We start from the raw sequence: 14,587 nt of genomic DNA on the forward strand, positions 1-14,587 counted from the left end.
CCCGCTAGCTAAATCTGCATCTGTTCTGCTTTGGGACTTCCCTCCATTTTCACATCGCATTTTGAGATCACCATCTCAGCCATTCAACGATCCTTGTTTCGTGGACAATCTTTCCAATGATGAGGCTGAAGGCATCCAAAACACAAGCCTTCTCTCCTCGCTTTTTCTCTTTGCTCTGGATTCAAAGAAGACTTCGACCAAGCCTGGGCTGCCATTGGTGTTACTTTTCTTTTCATTCCAATGATGGTACTTGGTTTAGGAGTCTCAACTGGGTTCGCTTGCTTGGCTTGACCACTATGCTGTGAGGCACTCCCTTTGCTAATCCACTTCTTCTTAAACCCAGTTTTCTTCAGGTACTTATATCGAGTCCCAACCTACACAAACCCACTTGGTCTGTTCCCTTTGGCATCTTCATAGTTCAGAGCTATGGCAATTGCTTCATCTAGCGTGTTCGCATACTTAGCTCGAACTTCCATCTTGATCCGATCATTCAGTCCAAAGATAAAATCTTTTACCTGGATTGACTGAGGTAGAGGTTCATAAACTTTCATTACACTTTCTCTGAACTTATCAGTGTATTCCGCCACTTGTAAATTTCTCTGACGAAGGTTTCGATACTGATCCCAAGCTCGGGATGCTTCGTCAGGAGGTAAGAAGTGTTTTATAAATTCTTTTTTAAACCCCTCCCAAGTAGTAGATGCCACTTCATCTTTCTGTTGTTTTATCCACCACCTATCCGCGGCCTCATTAAACATATGGGTGGCCTCGCGGATTTTCTTCATATCATTCCTGATTTCACAAATGGCAAAAGCCTCGTCCCATTTGTGTAAGCAAGTCTCTATGATATCAAAACTATGGTCACACATCCGACCAGAATACTTTTCTGACCTATAATTAGCAATATTAGGCACCTTAGCTCTCCTAGGCTCGAACGTATGAACACTGGTTTCATGCTCCATTGGAGATTTACCTTTCTCTTCACGAGATGGTCTAGTAGACATACTATGAACCATTTTCCTGATCTCGGATTGCCCTACATTTTCTTGTAACTGTTGCGCTAAAATCTGTTGCAAGGCATCCTCCAATAATGCAATTCTACCAGATAGTGTATGGCCTACTGGACGCGACACCTGCGGGGTTGGCCGGACTCTCGACTCTACGGAATCCACCCTAGAAGCTTCTTCTTCTACTTCCATTTAAGTCAATGGGTGTGTGTGTGTGTGTGTGTTTTTTTCTTCTTCTTTTTTTTACACACCTGAATTGTATCTACAATCGAAAGTCTAACTCCGAAAATTACAGCTAACCAGACATATATCAACTGCAAACCAAAACCGCTTTTCCCTATGCTAGGGAAACTCCTGCAATCTCAGAAACCTCAAATCCTTTCCGAATCCGTAAATCCAAAAGCATAATCTTGCTCCCAATCCAGCTCACACACCTTGAAACTTTAGAAATTTAACCACAAAATAAAACAAAGGGAAAAAAGGAAATCGAAAGCTATCTCCACGTGATCAACACACACCAGACTGGTCTCATGGACAGTGCGTCATATGCTAACTGCAATCGTACATAACTTTTTACAACAATCAACTCTGCCAAAAATATAACGATCAATTCTACCTAAAATATAACGATTAACTCTGCCAAGGCAGTATGTGTGAAGAATTAGGCCCTTCCTTTAGCCCAACATCATAAGAGGACAACTGAACCCATTCGCTTAACTTGAACATCCACCCATAGGATGCTTGCTTTTCTGTTAAGAACCCCCCAGTCATAGTCTGGTATCCAGTTACATTCCTGATCCAACCAAATGTGAGCAGGCCTACGAGACTAGCCTCTTCTCCAATTTAAAACTGTGTCATCGAATTGTCTTCCCTTGATCAGGCAGGTCTTTGTGGGCGCAGTCTCGACCCGTGTTCAGCGACTAAGTGCAACCAAGCTCACAGCAAATGCACATAGCTATGCAGGCTACCAGACCCACGATTCGAACGCCAACTGTGTTCCAACAACCTTGTGGCTTCAGCCTTTGGTGTGAACCACCGCCAGCCAATCATGACCAAAACTAATAGGCTGTGTGCTTCATCTCGTGGAGTGCGCCTCATGTGCAATAGCTAGCCCCCTCGATGTCAAGGAACCTTGAAGGCAACAAGCCGTGAACCTAACCGTGCGCCACTCTGATGTCCAAGGCACACCCAACGCTAACAAGCTACTCGATTACATGAACCAGATGACGCAAACGATCTGCCAGAATTCAGCACAGCCCGATGCTCCGCCAATCGTTCGTCCACACCTTCATCCCCCTTTTCCAATCATATTTCGCTAGCGCATCACATATTAGTGTATCGATTGCATTCAACGCCATCTTATGATGAACCCACGATCTAGCCTGACCGCTTTGATACCAAATTGTCACAACCAAAAACTACAAGCTCAACCAAGACCACAAATTTGACGAATACAAAATAACAGGTGATGGCACGATGAATAACCGCCCAGCCATTTCTCGGTGATAGCAAACTCTCAGAACAGCCACCCTACGTGAAGGCTCCAGCTTGCATATTCCACCAAGCCCCACAATTCCCTAGATGGATCTAGTACGTCACATGTCTACATTTGAGGGCATCTCCTCAATGCATCATTTACCCCTCTCTTGGGATATCATTGAAATCATTTGCCCCTTGGCACATTTAATGCATTTAGACCCCTTAGCCTTAGATCCACCTAGTCTTGTGCCATGTCACCCTCACCAAGGACCTTGACCTTGATTCCTTTTTTATCATTTACGTGAAGCCCAAAAAAATATAATACAAACATTGATCCTTTAAAGAAAAATGTCGATTGACCCTTCCGAGGTCATGTTGCCTCAACTTGAGCATAACACTACCCCAAAGACATGCTTCCAAGAAAGATTGTTTACCCACTATTATTGTATGATGTGAACAGGGGAACTCCACCATAGGTAAATACTTCTCCCACAAAGTTTGATGATCATGTGTGTAGTAAGAAGATGGCATGACCACACATATTGTGACTACGGCGCTTGAGTAGCACAAATGCGCAAGTGGATGAAAGATCAAACTAGGCGGTTTCTAAAAATGTTATAAAAAAATTTCCATACGACACCCTAGTCAACATTTCTATACAAAGCCCAAGGGCATGCCACACAGCCAAGCCCAAGGCACCCTAAAACCGAATAGAGAGTTAGCCAAAACAAATAGAACCAAATTAAATAATATTTAGATCACTCATCTGTGCCCCCTTAGATGAAGTGCCGACAAAGGGGCTCGAGCTCCTACTAGCCCTCCCTTGCCTGTGCCATAGCTCCTACCAACCACCTCTATCCTTCCACCTCAGCTATGCCTCCCTCCTTCTACCTCTCCACCCCCTTCCTGCGGGTTCGATGTTGCCCCCCGCGCAGCTGCTCCGCCCCCCAGCCCGTTTTCTCTAGCATCCCTCTCTTTGCCTACTCGTGCGTGTCTGAGCACCTCTCTGTCCCCCCTCAGCAACTGCATATCTCGCAAGCCATTTGTTGGTCACACAGCAACAGCAGCTCCCTGTGCCCGCTAGTCTTTTTCTAATCGACTGGCAACTCCTCGAAGAGCCTTTCTTGAAGGCTACCTTTGGACCGAGGGCCTTCGTGGTGGTTGGGGGCAGTTGCTCTAGCCCACCGTTTGGGCTTGTTTTTTGGAGCTCCTTGGGAGCTGCCCTATGCCCTCCCTGAATGGATATATTAGCTGGTTTTTTACTGTCCCATAGACCTGTTGGTCTCCCGTGGGCATTAACAAACTATCTTTCTTTCTTTCTTTTCTTCTTTTCTTCTTTTCTCTTCCTGGCAGCTCCCTCCCCATTGTCCTTTTCGTTCTTTTTACCTTTTTCCACCCCTTGTTGCCACTTTCTTGCTCTCGAATCTCTTTCTTGACTCCCACAACCATTCGGATTATCCTTTCCCCAAAAGACAAACAACAGGTGAAGACAACAGCTCCATCCCTCCTAGATAGAGCACTGATGGGCCATATCATTGGCCTCACACCCAAGAGAAGCTAGATTCGTGATTGGATTTAGGCGAGCCCTTAGAGGGTGAACATATCCAAGCATAACCTAGCCTTACTGGTGACCATATTCAAGAGGTCACTATGTATGGGAGAGGAGTCGTTCTTCTCCAGCTGAGCTCCCTACACCACCCAAGCTCTAGTAGAGCAGAGTCCCATCTTCCTCGGCCCGCACCTAGTGTTCTTCATCCCCTGGTCCCATGGGTTCACAATCAATGGCATAGACATGACACATCATGTGCCACGATTTCCTGTGTGCTCCGCTTTCTAGGTATCGTTCTCCATCGAAGGGTGTTTTGGCATAGTGCTCAAGTCCCCGCAAAGCATAGCAACTTAGGTTTTGATGGATAATAGGGTCCCTCACCTTAGGGTGATCTGTACCCTTTCCTACCACAACATGGCCCTTCCATCCTGGCCACATCCCTATAGAGATAATATCCTACAAGAGGAATATGAGAGATTCCAACACCCCTCCTCAATGCAACAACACATTGGACATTAGATAACCCTACATCTTACAGACACGATGCATGCCTTTATAGTGATAGGCAGTTTTTACAAGATAATTACACCATAGGATTTTTTTTTTCAAAAAAGAGACTTCTATTAAGTAAGAAAGAAACTCGGTAGAGCAAGCTTTGAGCGAAAATACAACATCATGAAATCATGAGGATAAATAAAACCCCCTCAAAGTGAGGTGGAAAACAACCAAGGCTGAGGCTGAAAGTGCCACCTCAACCCTGTAGGAGTCTCACAGAAGAAAGGAGAGTCCTTCCATTCCCTGAAGAAAGAAGCCCTCCTAGCTAAGGCTGCACGAGAGTCTCCCTGTATACTCATCCATATGGCCATCAAAGTATGTACGGTGTCTGTCCACATACTAGCCAAAGTGTGCGAGGAATAAACATGAGTACCCTCCATAGCCTCTGTACATCTGGCTCTCCAGATATGCCAGGATGCTATGCTCGCTAAAATCTCCCAAGAAGTATCCACCGAGGCATGTACATTTGTAAAAGGAAGGTGTGGTACCACATCCAACGAACAGGACTCAATCTGATGACGTCGAATCAAAATGGCCCGAGAGGAGTCAAGTCTCTCATAGAATACCTGAGGCCCTGTAAGAGAAAGCCAAGCTAATGAGCCCCATGTCATAAAGAATGGGAAGTGGGCAAAGTGACTGAAAATCCTGGCTACCCCTATCCAAATCATCCTCGCCTGTCTACACTCCCATAAACAATGATGAATAGTCTCCGAAGTAGAGAGGCAACGAGGGCAAGTAGGATCGGTTCCGAACCTGGATCTCCAAAGGTTCACTACAATCCCACCATGGATAGAAAGCCAAAAGAAAAGAGTGATCTTTCTATTCCTGTGGGATTTCCAGAGTCTCCTCCAGAAGCACCTCTGCAGATCCGTAGAAATATCAAATGTCTCCCAATGAGGAACTCTCGATGGTCTCCGACCTCTACCACTGAGCTGAAATCTCTTGGCATTACTGACCGTGTAACGAAAGAAAGGGATGCTCTTCTCTCGATGTCCTACGTCAATCCACTCCCACTCTCCAAGGTCCCACTGCAAATACCTAATGGGAACTCCCCCGTAAAGCCAAAGCCTCCAAGAACCGGTGGAGAGAAGCCGGGGATCTGGGTCGAGAAACCACTCTGAATCTGATCCCTACACCAAAAGACCAGCAAAACATGCATATTAGGTTTCACCAACAAAGGGATGCTTTGCCAAATAACCTGTCTAGCATCCTCTCTATCTCATGTCTCAAGATCAGCAGTAAGAAGGGCGGCTTAGAAATATGAAGCTATGCGCAAGACATCATCACGATCTGTCTGTAAAACCCCATGTGAGTCAATAAGTTGGGATACACTCTCTCTACTATGTCCAGGGCCAAGAGTAGAGAAAAGTGTTTATTGACTCTGCCACCCATATGAATCCAGAAGGACTCTCGTGCATGAAATGCATACTCTGCTCTCTGATCAAGCAATACTTGCTGAACCCTTGCTGCAGCAAGGCGCTCCTGAATCCAAGCATCTGAAGGCTGTTTCTGCTCTTCCCTCTCCAAAGCTGCCAACTGCTGGCGAACACCAATCTCACATCTGAGAATATCTCATCTCATGGTACGAGCAACTGAGAGGTAGAAGTCGCTAATACCAGAAAGGGCAGCAGCTATCTGTGATGGCAATGGTTGCCCACCCTGAACATGAGAAACCCATATCTGTAAGGCTGCCTCTGTAAGGTCCTCCTCTGTGTACAAGGCATCTGGAATCCTGATGCTAGCAAATCGGCCTCTCAAGTGAGGCTCTGAGATAGCCAGCACAACAGGAAAGTGGTTTGAAGTGGAAACCCCAGTAGCAATGCATACCGATCCACCTTTGTCAAGTGCCCAATCATCTACATAGAATCTGTCAATACGTGCATGAATAGGCATTTGCTGCCTCATGTTCGACCAAGAGAACAGGAGGGACTATGGCTGAATAAGAAAGGCATCGTCCAACCAAGTATCTCTGCCACAATAGTAAAAAAGGAAGGCATCCCAAGCTGCTCTCTCCAAAGAGTGAAGTCCTCCTTCTCTACCCCCTTTTTTGTCTAAAGGTAACTCAACCATATTAAAGTCACCTCCAATCACCCATGAATCTGCAATTGGGGCCCCAGGAGAGCAAATCCTTCCACATAAAGACACGTTCCCCTCTAATGTTGGAGGCATACAGGTTAAGGAAACCAACCTTACACCCTCCAATCAAGAGAATAATCCATTGAGCTCTAGAGGGGATAATGACTCCGTGTCCAACAGCGAAACTGAAATAGAAGTGCCCCCCCTGGTGCCCAAGGCTGGCGACCAAAAAGTATGACCAGAAAGCACATTGGTGGCTTTTGAGAGGAGTCTTGTGCATAACTACCCACCTCTTTTCTATTGCCACCACTTGCACATTTGCGAGAAAGATGTCCCATCTTCCATACTGTTTCTTTGAAGGGTCCTTCTTGAAGCATTTGCACTCCGTATGCCCCTTTTTCTTACAAAAGGTGCATTTTAGTAGACATAGCCAAGGCCTGAGTAATGATCGGGGAGATAGATGTCGATGTAGAGGTTCGTTCGATTCTTCACCTTGTTTTCTTCTTCGAGCATTGAAGACATGCATTCTCCGAAACATGGAGATGGAAGGTCCTTGAGTGTTGTGACTAGGGAATCATACTCTGAGGGCATGCTCTTTAGGAGTACTGCAATAATGGCATTGTCTTCATGTACTTTGGAGTCAATAGAAGCTAGCTGCACCATGATGCTAGGGCTTTGCGGTAGGGTCCATTTATCCTTCCTTGCATGTTCCTTCATTGCCCTACCTATGGCTTTGGCCTGCATCCTTGTGATGACCTTCAAGGGTACCGCGGCCACCTAGCCTTGTTCGATACTGAGCAAGCTAAGGCTGGAGCTCTTAGGCGGGGTCACTGGGGTTGCTGGTCTCCTCAAGGGACAATCTTTGAATTCTTTCCTTTCACCAATGACCATACACCATTAGACATAAACAAGTATCAGATTGACACTTACTAGGTGTGAAAAAATGTTCCATCAAACTTATTAACAGTAGAAATCTATTTTGCCATGAAGAAGGTCTTGGCAACTAAGGGACGTGCCGGCAATGTCTATTCCTTTACAATCGGCACACATGACTTCCAAAAACTATAGGGCAAATGAACCTTGAGAGATAAGAGACCTAAAAGATTTAGCCACTTGTCAACAGTCTTTAAACATTAGCAAAGTTGAAGAAAGAACGGCACAGAACACCTACGTCGACACCAAAGTGCAATGGAGAAGGAAGCACAGGGCTGAGTCGTCGCCACCAAAAACTCTACACCAAAAGAACCGCACTAATGCAAGAACCCTTGCTGCCAATTTCTAACAGAAAAAGTCACAACAGCCAGCACTCAGAGATTTTCTGAGACAGACAACTTGAAGCAGCTCAAAAGCTTCTAGGACATTTCTGTTACAGCTGCTGTAATAAAAAGGAAACTGCTACAGACTCTCTGGCACGGAGCAGCAAAAAAGGACTTTTGACAATCAACCCATATCAGCTACAATCATCAAACCTCCAGTTGTAACAGCCGGCATTGCAAAATAACAGTACAGCAATAAGCTCCTTCAAGGCAGCAATAGCTGAATAAAAACCAACTTCTTGAAGGCAGTAGGCTTGAAGAAGGCAAAAATGGCGACTAAAGCCAATCTTGGCTACCCTTTCCTCCCACAACATGGCTCTTCCATCCTACTCACATGCATATAGGGATAATATCCTAGAAGAGGGATGTGAGATATTCCAACATCCCCCTCTGCTGCAGCGGGCTCTCCTGCTCCCTCCTCCCACACAGGTCCCCCCGAGACTCCGCCTCCTTCTATGCCTAAGCCTACTGGCAAGGGCACAACTTCGGCTTCTTCCTCTTAGTAGCAAGCCCGGCACAAGACGCAGCTCCCACAGAGCTGACAGAGACAGATGACCCTTTCTCTGAACTTCCTAGTCCAAGGCCTCATCCAAGACAGCCCCTACTGAGTGAGTTTTGGAGGCTTGGACTCTAAAATTATGTTGCCATCCCGGATGATTATCCACCTCGCGATGGAGATGACGATCTTGATCCTGCAGCCCTGAAAGGGGGGTTCCATTGGAGTAGTTAGTATTGCCATTTTGCATTTTTTGCATTCTGCGTTGGTGTGGATGCTCATTTAGTAGCTCCACCACCACAGCTCATTGTATCAGGTTTTTAACAATCTCATAGACCCATCGGTCTTCCGAAGACTTTAATAAACTTTCTTTCTTTCTCGTCCATTCTAGGGTTTCAACTTTACTTCCACGGGAGAGGAAAAGTGGACCCCCGTGCTTCATTATTTTATAATGAAGGACCAGATGTTCTGCATTATGGAGGAGTGGTTGAGATCCCTTGGGAAAAAGTTGTGGATCTCAAACAACGCTGGCTACATTCCCATTGGCCTTCTCGCCGGAGAGGCAGGGCCTGGACCTTGCAACAGCTATGATCTGCTTGGGGCCGGAGGTTCAACTCAAGTACGTTACAGAGTAAAGTCTACATCAATGCGCCAGCCGGCTTGGTTTGGATGTCTCCTTCCTCATGCAGTGGGCCCTAAACTAGACATTGAGCTTGTCATGCCTTTGGAGTGCCGTCACATGGATACAAACTACGTGCCAACAACACAAAAATCCATGGTCATCATACGGGCTTGCACCCATAGGAGGGCCTTGTTCTGCACCCACCCTCCTCCCAATGAGTTGGACCACGGTGCGTCGGACCGTGCAACGAACTCCATGATCATGCACGGCAGCAGCCACAACAACTCATACTTCGTCAAGGGTTGCAGAGGGCTGCAATGGGATGGGTAGTTGAATTCTCTTGATCCTTGCATGAAGGGGGCGTCTAAAGCCCTAATAAGCAAGGCAAAAGATACAATCTCACTAGCGCCCAAGCATAATGCATAAATGAGTTTCAAGAGATTCCAATGTCTCTTTGTAGACCGAGCTCTCACCAAAGTAGACCACCAAGGAGACTCTGCAAATCATACAAACCCGAAGAAGGGGGAGAGATATGAGGAAATAGAGGACACAGAAACAAAAAACTCAAAAGGAATACGTTCTTTATAAAAGAGACAATGAACCTTCCCAAAGATCTTGCAAGTAGATCATTATCGTTATTTGCAATGTCTTATGCGCTTTACTTTATCATTTGCAAGTATGAAAAAAATTCTAAATTCCCCACAATATCCAAAAGAGCTGATAAAATACTGAGAACTTGGTTTTAAAACGAGGGCCAATAGGGCTAAGCAGTGACTGTGGACACTAGATCACGGGAGTGACAAATCATAACGATAAAAGCTCCAATCCACCAGGGCAATCTATGCGGTCAGGTTGGTACATTTTTTTTCCCAAGAGGTAAATTTCAATATTTTAACTGTCATCTCATCATTTGCCAGTGCTTTTCTAAAGCTCCTCCTTGCACATGTGCATTAGTTCGACCAGCAGCAAACCCACTTCACCAAAGCTTTTTGTAGAACTTTCAAAAAAAAAAGGAAGGAATTCATAAGTTCCCTTGCACCTCTTGTTGAGATATGTATTCGGGAGGCAAACATACATGGGCAGCAAGGCGATTGGAATGAAGGCTGGCAGGAGAGGGCGAGGTGAGAATGCCTGCAGGCAAGCGTGCTCGCTGAAGGCACCGCATTCGGACCATGGCAACTTGAATTTCTCAAAGTGAAGTCACATTTCTCTTGTAAAGCTATGGCTTATGGCCTAAATAGATCCCCCTATTTGAAAAGAATTAAAAAATGTGTGAGTGCTCTACATTATGGCATGCCCCCGTGAGTGGCACAAGGCACACGAGCGGCCAATTTTGGGCGGGAAAATTTAAGGTCTCTCGTATAACCTTTGATTGCAAAAGTGGGGAACAAATTCAACACCTCAACTCGTGCCCTTAAAAGTAAGCCACTACCCTTTAGAGAAGAGACGGCAAATTTTTGTTTTTCAAAGAATAATCTCAACATACTTTTGCACAAAGGTGACACATCAGTGCACACAGGAATTTTTGGAGAGAGAGATTGTTGATTGAGTGAGGATACCATTAAGATTTGGAAACTTGCTCGCACTAATCAAAATAATTATAGGTTGGTTTGATCTTGATTAAAAAACTCAAGGTAGGACAAGAAAACAAAATTCATGGAGTAGTATACTAGGGCTTAACAATAAAGGCACAGAGGTATAGAAAGGTTCTCTAAACTATTAAGAGCCTTGTAATACTTTCAAGGGCTCAAAGATTCAATTTAGATGTTATGTCTAAGTAGTCCTACAAGCCAAGGTAAGGAAGAAGCTATATTGAAACACCCATAAATTAAGATGGCTTAGTAGTCCAGCATAGACCGTTCAAAAGAGCTAATAGAGGTAGCATAGCTCACACAAGGAGATATGACCGTTGAGGATATGTACAACTGCATAGGTTGTTTAAGCTTGCATATGTACTCAAAGTCCCATAGTTGGTGTTTTGTACGTGCATCAATAGTAGAGATAAAAAATATACACTCAAGCAAAAAGAGTCCCTTGTTGAGATAAGAAAACCACCAAATAGTCAAGAAGTAAATGCAAGGAGGGAGTAGTTAAAGTGCAACCAGGCAAGTAGCCAAGGCAAGAATGATTCAAGGACCAAAGATGAAACAAAAGGCATCTTAGCAAAGCAAAATCAAATCAACATAGCTGGGGAAATTTTTGAGAATGGAATGTGACAATTTTGATTAATCAATTGGTGGAACTCACCCCCCACAACATGAAGCTCTTCTAAAATCCTCCAATCAACAAATGACCTACAACAAAACCGTTGACCACAAGGGTGGAAATGACCAAAATGGCTATCTAGGATGAAGAGTACCATGAATCAAATACACATACCTCGGGAAAATTTTTGAGGATTGACAATAATGATTTTGATCAAGAAACTGCCAGAGCTCACTCCCCACTACATGAAGTTCTTCCAAAGTCCTCCAATCAATGAGCAACCTACAACAAGGCCATTAACCACAAGGGTTAAAGTGATTGAAATAGAAATTTGGGACAAAGAAGTACCCATGATCGACTTAAAAATCAAAGTAAAATTTGTCCCAAATTTAATCAACTCATGATCAAATTTGGGACAAAGAAGTATCCATGATCAACAAACGTGATTGAAATGGAAATTTGAGACAACAAAGTACCCATGATCAACAAAGCAACTAACCAAAAATGATTGAAATCAAAATTGAAGATAAAGAAGTACCCATGATCAACGTAATAATCAAAAACACAGTGAAAGCTCCCATTGGTGATCAAGTTGAAAGCCTTGAAGACATTATACTTCAAGCAAAGATTTGTGATGCCAAACGTTATGATCAAAGATGTATGCATTAATATTAGTGATGCATACTTCATGATGGCATTCATCATGGTCTAGATGGAAAATGAGAAGGGATACCAATGTGATTGGGAAGACCATGGCTAAAGGGAGACAACGTGGTGCATGATTGTAGAGGTTTATGGATGGACAAGAGGTATGAATACCAATGGGAAAGAGCACCCTTCTAAAGTAATGGAAGCATGAGGGATGAGACATACGGTTCAAAATTTCAAGATAAGCTACTCGCACTCAATATTGTGTTAATAGCTACTATTGATGTAATGAGGGTAGCAATAGAAATTTGAAGGCATTCAGTAAAGACAAAGAGGGAGAGAGAGACAATACCCAACATATCACATCAACCAAATCAGTAGTAGCTTATTTACCAAAAGACAAACCATCAAGGAAATCAATGTGGATTTGTAGGACGAACCAAAGTTGATATAGATCAACAAAGAGCTTCCTATAAAATTTTTAAATGAGTCCAATAACTCTTTTTAGAGTACAAATTTGTATTCACATGGGAATATACAAACCTAAAAGGAGGTATCACCAAATTGAGTACAGTGTCTTTACAAAGAATCTCAATATTTGATAGAAGCCTTCTAAATCAATTCAAATGTAGCATTGGTGGATCCTCTGTACTCTACTTTGGTGGGAGACAAGGTCACTATTGGTTGCTTCTTACTTTGCCATGTCTGTCGAGCTAAGATTGGAGTTGTATCCACTAGTGGATCTACTATCATTTATAATTCCTACCCAATCAGCAATGGTATATCCATGGAAGTGTAGCCTGAATGATTTGGCATAATGCAATCAATAATACCATGTACCCTATAGGAATTTGAGTACTCTATTTGCTATAATAAGGAGGTGTCTTCGTGGGATCATACATGAATTGATTGAGCACAGCAATTGAGTAAGAGTTGTCGTGCCTAGTGATAGTCAGGTAGATGAAGCTACTAGTGAGTTGTCAATATTGAAGAAGATCCAAAGCTAGATAATTGCTGAGTGTTAACAATTTATAGGAGTAGGGAGTGCTTGCAGTCATGTAGATGAAACTACTTGAGTACAATGTGTGTACTTACCTTGAGAAAGTGTGATGCATGTGTCCCTTTTACATAATTCCATCCCAAAGAAAACCATGAAGCTCTCCCATATCATTCATGTCAAAGTCCATGGTGAGATGGATTTCTTATTCTTGAATGAGATGTATGTTAAATTCGGTGATCATCAAGGCATCAACATAAAGAACTACAAGAAGGACATCTTCTATACAATGTTCTTGATGTAGAGGAATAGATCTAATAGTTGAAAGATTGATGAAAGGAAATGATGGTGAACTCTTGCATTCAACATAAAGAACTACAAGAAGGATGTCTTCTATACAATCTTCTTGATGTAGAGGAATGGATCTGATAGTTGAAAGATTGATGATAGGAAATGATGGTAAACTCTTGCATTTCATGAATGATGTGCTTGTTTAAGTTATAAAGTGATTTTGGCAACTTGTAAGCTTTCTTTTCCATGCCACTGACAAACATACCTTGGAGGATACGTCTTGTAAATATACTCATAAAAAAACCCATCAAAGAAGGGCCTCTTCACATCCATCTATTATACGGGCCAGTCAAAGTGTGAATAAAGAGTTGTCACTATCCTATGGTGGTGGTCATCTTTGCAACTAGTGCAAAGGTGTTTTCATAATCTATGCCACATTCTTGGGCATATCTTTGTATCTATCGCCTTCCTCATCAAAGTTGAGCTTGACTTTGTAAACCCATTTGCAACCTATGGACTTCTTCGCTCCATGGATATCTATCAAAGTCCAAGTCTAATTCTTGAGACAGCATTAGTCATAGCTAGTCCTTCCCAAGTGATAAACAAGGAGGCTACAGTCTGTTGATCTTCTGTTAGCTCTTTCCCATGGCTTCCGCAGGAAGAGCAGGGTATTCTCAGTATGCAGGGTCCCGAGGCTTTTAGTCACCTACAGATATATCGGGGTTGTCATTTGTAGTATACGTGTAGCTTAGGACCTCGAGTCGTATTCCGGTGAGAGATGTAGGCTTAAGTGTGGTAAGCAAACATAGTGCATGCATGTGTAAAAGGAACATGTATGATCATGGTTGAGGTAATGAAGGCTTTTGTCTTCATTGGGTGTGGCAGGGTTTAGGAGGAGTTTAAGGGTTAGAAGGAGGTTCCAGAGTCTAGAAAGAGGTTCCAGGGTTTAGAAAGAGGTTCCAGGGTTAGAAGGAGGTCCAAGTTTAGAAGGAGGTCCAAGGTTTAGAAGGAGGCTCCAAGGTTTAGAGAGAGGTTCCAGAGTTTAGAAGAGGTTCCAACGTTCAGGGTAGAGAACATGGTGGAGAACTTGTCTCCCTTGTAGATCATGGAGGTTAAGGGTTGAGGAACTAAGGGTTTAGGGGGAGCATAGGAGTGGGAAAGGAAGAACGTGTAAGAGCATGGGGGAAAGAAGAGAGAGGAGGGAGGAGGAGGAGGAGAAGGAGGGAGGAGGAGGAGGAAGAGGGAGGAGGAGAAGGAGGGAGGAGGAGGAAGAGGGAGGAGGAGAAGGAGGAGGAGGAGGGAGGAGGAGAGGGAGAGAATGGGTTGCAAGGTTGGAGGAGAGGGGAGGA

At 43.9% G+C, this 14,587-nt stretch overlaps 1 protein-coding gene across 4 annotated transcripts in view; it reads right to left on the reverse strand.

Annotated features, from left to right (window-relative positions):
* LOC147903638 (uncharacterized) overlaps positions 1 to 10,297 on the reverse strand; it is a 143,107-nt gene extending 132,810 nt beyond the window's left edge. For all 4 annotated transcript variants that reach the window (XM_087372898.1, XM_087372900.1, XM_087372897.1 and 1 more), the window contains exon 1: positions 10,173 to 10,297. In XM_087372898.1, coding sequence (XP_087229024.1) covers positions 10,173 to 10,271 — 99 coding nt within the window. In that variant the 5' untranslated portion in view covers positions 10,272 to 10,297. The remainder of the gene's footprint in view (positions 1 to 10,172) is intronic.
* Between the last annotated feature and the right edge of the window lie 4,290 nt (positions 10,298 to 14,587).

This window comes from Dipteris shenzhenensis, chromosome 3 (genome assembly GCF_047967505.1).
Source record: "Dipteris shenzhenensis isolate YYH24624 ecotype China chromosome 3, Dip_SZ_1.0, whole genome shotgun sequence".
Taxonomy (NCBI): Eukaryota; Viridiplantae; Streptophyta; class Polypodiopsida; order Gleicheniales; family Dipteridaceae; genus Dipteris; species Dipteris shenzhenensis.